Genomic DNA, 5,658 nt, shown 5'->3' with positions numbered 1-5,658 from the left:
TGTTCAGTCATTGGGTCATATCTGGAGTTGTAGAACTTGGATTTAGGTCTACTCTATATGGATGGAAAGTTAAGATATAGGCCTAAAACATTCATGGAATGCAAGACTCAAATCTACTGTTTAGACTAATTCTTAGTAACAACTAAGAAGTCCAAATCTGTCTTACAACTCAGACACTATTCAGTGTTCAGCCCATATCTTGAGTTCTAGAAGTCCAAATGACTTGAAGTTTTTTGGTTGGAAAGCTGAGATAATTTTCTAGAATTTTCATGAATTAAGTCTACTCAAATTCTGACGTTAGTAATGATATTTTATTTAGACAAGAAGATAAGGATTGTCACCAAGTCAAAATATAACCACCCACTTAACATTTAGTTAACAAATCAATAGTTTCTAATTTTGGCCTATAAAAGGAGGCATTTGCCATGCATTTAGGTATCTCAGTTTTCAGATTAAGGTCATGTTCTTGCTCTCTCTTTATTGTAATGTTTAAGTTTTGCATATATTAATCTCTTGTTTATACTTCTCATTTCCTTTCCTTAGTTAACTTTTAACTTATTTATATTTTTATCTTGTGTATTTATATTTCTCTATTTTATTATATTTAGTTAAGTTTATTATGTCAAGGTGAAATGGTTACACTAATGGTGTAAGAATAAATATAGTATAAACTTAACATGGACCTTAATGTATGATAGTAACATATTTTGTATTTATTATCTTCACTTTTAATACTTGGTTTGTTAAACGGTTAATCTAGATTTATGTTGTATAACACTTGGCACAATAAATACTTGATAATTTCATAGCCCAACCGTATGGTATAACTAACACTTATGCTATAAAAGAAACTTGATTTGTTATTAATATAAGTTATAATCATGAATACCTGACAACATTTACAAGTATTAATATTATTCAAATAAGATAACTAATGTAATGATGTTAACAATTTATAATCTGGTTGGAACCTTCTTTGTGTGAGGTTTACAGTTGAGTAATAAAAAGAGTTTATATTATACTTTTTTGGAATACCATTAGTGAACCTTCTAACCTTGATATTTGTTTTTATCATTATTCAATTCTCATATTAATCTTGCAATCTCAAAGTCCTTTTTAACTTACTACTGCTACTACTACTACTACTACTACTACTATTCTTGTTGTTGTTGTTGTTTATAATTTATATAGTTAACCTTCCTGTGGTTCGACCCAGGTCTTACCGAGTTATTTATTACTCTAACACTCCTACACTTGGGAGAAGAAATCAATCTTTTGGTCGTGTCATCAGTGACTCTATTCTGTTTATTCAACATGCAAAGTTAATGGCAAGATTAATTTTAATCACGTTTATATTTAATCATTTTTTTTCATTTATAAATATATTTTAACTAGATTTTTTTTCCTTATAGGTTATGACTCTTGGACGTGAGCCAAGCACAATCAAACTTTTTATGGAAATGCAAATACAGAGTAAAGATCGCTAAAAAAAGATGCAATAAGTCGTCGACAACCGCACTCAACACTTTGTAATATGTTCGTTCAACCATTTTCTTTTGTAAGGTATGTATTATATATATATATATATAACAATCAGTTTAGGCAGAGATATAAAGACGATCCTTCGACCCACCCAGATTTCAATCCAGATTTGTGAATAGAGACAAGATTGTCTAGTGGACCTGATAGAAATCAGGTGTATGAACTCTTTAATACTACGATCGAAAACTTGGGGATGACCTGTTGTGTCTCAACCATTGAGGGGTTACAATCAATATCAAGTATCCAATCTTAGGAGTTTGTGGTCTTGCAAGAACATATAACCCTTCTAACTGAAAAATATAAACGACTCTCTACAGAATAAGGAGAACTTCATTGAATGGTTATGAATATTAGATCATATATGAGTGGTATATGAGCACCCCCTTTTTTGCCTTATGATCCAGGGAACGACCATCCTCCTCCTCCTCTAGCGCTGCCTTTGTTCTAATTTAATTTTATTTGAATAAATTTGTAATGAATATTTAGCTTTTATATTGAGATAATTTACTTTTACATACTTGAATTTAATACAACTTTATTTTTCTTAATTATTTTCTTTAATTTTTAATTTAATTTTACTGGAATTTTTTTAATTTTAATTTTATCCAATTTTAATTTTTCTATTCAATATATTTTTTTCAAAAATATATTTTTAAATTATTATGGAAGGAGTTATTGACAGACTCAATCTGTCGATTTATACTAAAGAGTTAGAAAACATTTACTACACATGACACTTCAACTATTACATCATTGACGAAATTATTTCGTTAGTATTTTACAGAAGTTTGGCATAAAATTACTCTAAATATCACTATCAATCACTGACAAAATTATTCCGTAGGTACATTCTAGCATGTAAACTTCTTTTTCGTCTATAAAACCAACATTTTTTTCTGTTAGCATTTATATCGGTAAAAAAAAACTGAATGTTTTACAGATGAAAAAAAAAAACATGTATTCAAGAAAAGTAATAATACTTGAATAATTTACTTTAAATATTGATAGAATATTTTATTGGTAAAACTATTAAATATAGTAGTGAACTATATTAGAAAGAGTTGTTAACGATAATCAAAGGCTAAATTAAGAAGTTCAGGGAAAAAATATAACTAAAGTGATATGATCTCATGTTTCAATTATTGTTCAATTATATGTTAACATGTATTAAAGAAAAGTAATAATTTAATAATTTATTAGTATAATACCTCCTTTTCTCATTAATCTTTTTATTTTAAAGAAAAAAAATATAAGTTTTAGTTTTATAGTCTTTATTTAATAAATATAAAAAATAATTAAAGCAAATATCAAAACAAATTTGGACAATTTTAAAGAAGGATAAAAAATGCATATCTTTAATTAAACCTCATTTATCTTATTAACAAGGTCTTTTTTTCTATAATTATTTTTGCCATAACATTTGTTCTTTTAGATGACATCTCATCAAAATTATGAAAGCTAGTCTAAAAACAAAATGTTATAATAATTTTAACATGAATTTAATAAAAACATATTAAAAAATACATAACTCATATGTTAATATAGAGAACTTTCGGTAATGTTGTCAACCTGGCCAAAACTTTGTTTGACTTTAGAAATTTCTGCATAATATCATTTTTTTTATTTTTTTAAATCTTAAAATAATTATATTTTGGATCAAACAAAGTTAGCTTACCAAACTTTAAACTTTATCATGAACTTGGTTAAATTAGCTTTTTTAAAAAAACTTATTTCCCAAAACTTTGTTTGACTTTAGAAATTTCTACATAATATCATTTTTTTTATTTTTTTTAAATGTTAAAATAATTATATTTTGAATCAAACAAAGTTAACCTACCAAACTTTAAACTTTGTCATGAACTTGGTTAAATTAGCTTTTTTTTAAAAGCTTATTTTTAATTAATATAATTAAAAAAATTACAATCTGTGATCTATTATTTTTACAAAATGAAAGGTAAAAAAACTTTAATGGAACTCCTCTTGTTCAAAGGACACTGATAATTATTATTTTTTCATCAAAATGTAGTCAATTTATTGCTTTTTCTCTCCTTCCTTATTCTTTAATAACTTTTTATCTTTTCCCTAAAAATCAGGAATTGAATTATTAAAAAAAGAAGAGCATCTAGAGTGAATTTTGAGAAATGGATGGAACTGTTACTTTTGCTCATGTCTTTTAGTTCTTCTTATAATTCAAGTTGTTTTTTTTTCGTTTCAATTTGGTCCTGTTTCTTTGAATTGTGTTCTATGCAATTAACTGCAATGATTTATCCTATTCAATCAGACTCTATCTCAAGTCAGAAATTTGACCAAAACATTAAATTGCCAACAAAATGAATACAGAAAAAATATCAACGCATAAAAAATGAAAAACATGACAAGAAATGATGAAATTGAAGGGGAAAAAAGATTCAGTGACCTGAATAATTTTTTTTTCTTACTGTTATAACCTAGAGTGAATTTTAAGAAATGGATGGAACTGTTCCTTTTACCCATGTCTTTTAGTTCTTCTTATAATTAAAATTATAATATTGAGTGATTTACTCGAAAATTGAAGGCCTTTTCAAACAGGTTTGGCAGGATTACTTAACATTGACATGTTATCAGGTTTAGCTAGACAAATTTTGTTGGCATCGTATCAATGCACCCCACAAAACTTCCTTTTAGCATCAGCAACAGTTTAGGGGCCGGCCACAGTATACATTAGGTTTAAGATCTTAGCTGTTCATTCTACTTTAAACCAATCAGAGTTTAGCGCGAAAAGTAAAGCTTTTTCATCATTTAGGGTTTTTCTTCTTTTATTTGTTACTATGCTAATCTGTTGTCAAGGCAGTTGGATTACCATTTCACAGTAGCTGATACAAAGGCAAGTGTATGGCAAAATTAATACGTTTTTCATCATTTAGGGTTTTTCTTCTTTTGTATGAAAGTGTATGGCAAAATTAATACGTTACGACGCACACACATATTGTTAGAAAGAAAAGTAAATAGTAATTAAAAGGTCATGGTACCTGCTAAAATGTATTAAGTCCGGTTTACATGTTATAAATACACCCTCTAGGGTTAGGGCTTGTAGTAACAACTAAAAGCAAGTTATTGATTCTCTCTCTTTTCCCCTCTTTCTCTCCAGATGCCAGCTTCTAATTATAGGCCAGTCTTCCAATTGGAGAGTTCTAGCCTAGTTTATCAAGGATTTGAAAGAGGAAAAGGCAGTGTGGAATTAGGGAGTAGCATGATGAGGAAGCGACAAGTAGTGGTAAGAAGAATGGAAGAACCTTCAAGAAGCTCAACGACTTCTTTCACTATCAGGAATGTTAAGTATGGAGAGTGCCTAAAGAATCATGCTGTTAGTGTTGGAGGTTATGCTGTTGACGGGTGCAGAGAGTTCATGGCTAATGGCGAGGAAGGCACAGCTGGTGCACTCACATGTGCCGCTTGTGGTTGCCATAGAAACTACCACAGAAGGGAAGTGGAGACAGAGGTGGTATGTGATTGTTCATCACCTTCTTCAAATGGTAATTAGAATTTCGATGAGTGCTGGGGTTTTATGTATAGTGTATGACTTTTACTTTTCCTGTTTGGATTTGTGATTGTTGCTCTTGTTGTTTTATTATTAATGGTTTTTAGGGTTGATGGACATCATAAGTGGCGCTCCTCTATATATGATTTGTGTATGTGAAAAGCTAATGGAGAACAGTGAAAATTAACTGAGTGATGTGTTTTTGATGATCAATGAACATTGCCATAGCAAATTGCTGGCACTAGGATGAATTAGCTGTTATAAGCTTCATGATTGGAGCGAATAAAGCATATGTAATGCAGCAGTTATGTTGTCTTTGAGTCACAATCTCACAAGGCAGAAAGAGTATCTACTAAACAAAGGTGAAACTAACGGTGGAAGATAATGAATATTATTGTTATGAAATTATAGTGAACTTAATTTTTTATGTAACATATGATTTGTTGCTATTCTTCAAATGAGTCCGGTATATATTCGGCTGATAGCATTCTTAAATCTCTCCTTCCCACCTAAGTTGTAATGAAAGCATGAGAAGTTTGAACAATAACAATTTAAGCAGCAGCAGCAGAAGCTTGATCATTTCCCTCAAAATTGATCTT

General features: G+C 29.3%; 1 protein-coding gene across 1 annotated transcript; it reads left to right on the top strand.

The window, feature by feature from the left end:
* The first annotated feature begins 4,569 nt into the window (after nucleotides 1–4,569).
* Nucleotides 4,570–5,367, top strand: LOC105115453 (mini zinc finger protein 2-like). Its single transcript, XM_011012338.1, has one exon. The coding sequence runs from the start codon at nucleotides 4,670–4,672 to the stop codon at nucleotides 5,060–5,062; it is 393 nt and encodes a 130-aa protein (XP_011010640.1). The 5' UTR covers nucleotides 4,570–4,669; the 3' UTR covers nucleotides 5,063–5,367.
* The last annotated feature ends 291 nt before the right edge of the window (nucleotides 5,368–5,658 follow it).

The sequence above is a fragment of the Populus euphratica genome, unplaced genomic scaffold, assembly GCF_000495115.2.
Source record: "Populus euphratica unplaced genomic scaffold, PopEup_1.0 scaffold700.1, whole genome shotgun sequence".
NCBI lineage: Eukaryota > Viridiplantae > Streptophyta > Magnoliopsida > Malpighiales > Salicaceae > Populus > Populus euphratica.
Note: the sequence above shows the minus strand (reverse complement) of the source record. Positions and strands in the feature narration are given on the sequence as shown.

Excerpts from the sequence above, each read along its gene's own strand:
- LOC105115453 (XM_011012338.1), top strand. The coding sequence starts at position 4,670 with ATGCCAGCTTCTAATTATAGGCCAGTCTTCCAATTGGAGAGTTCTAGC.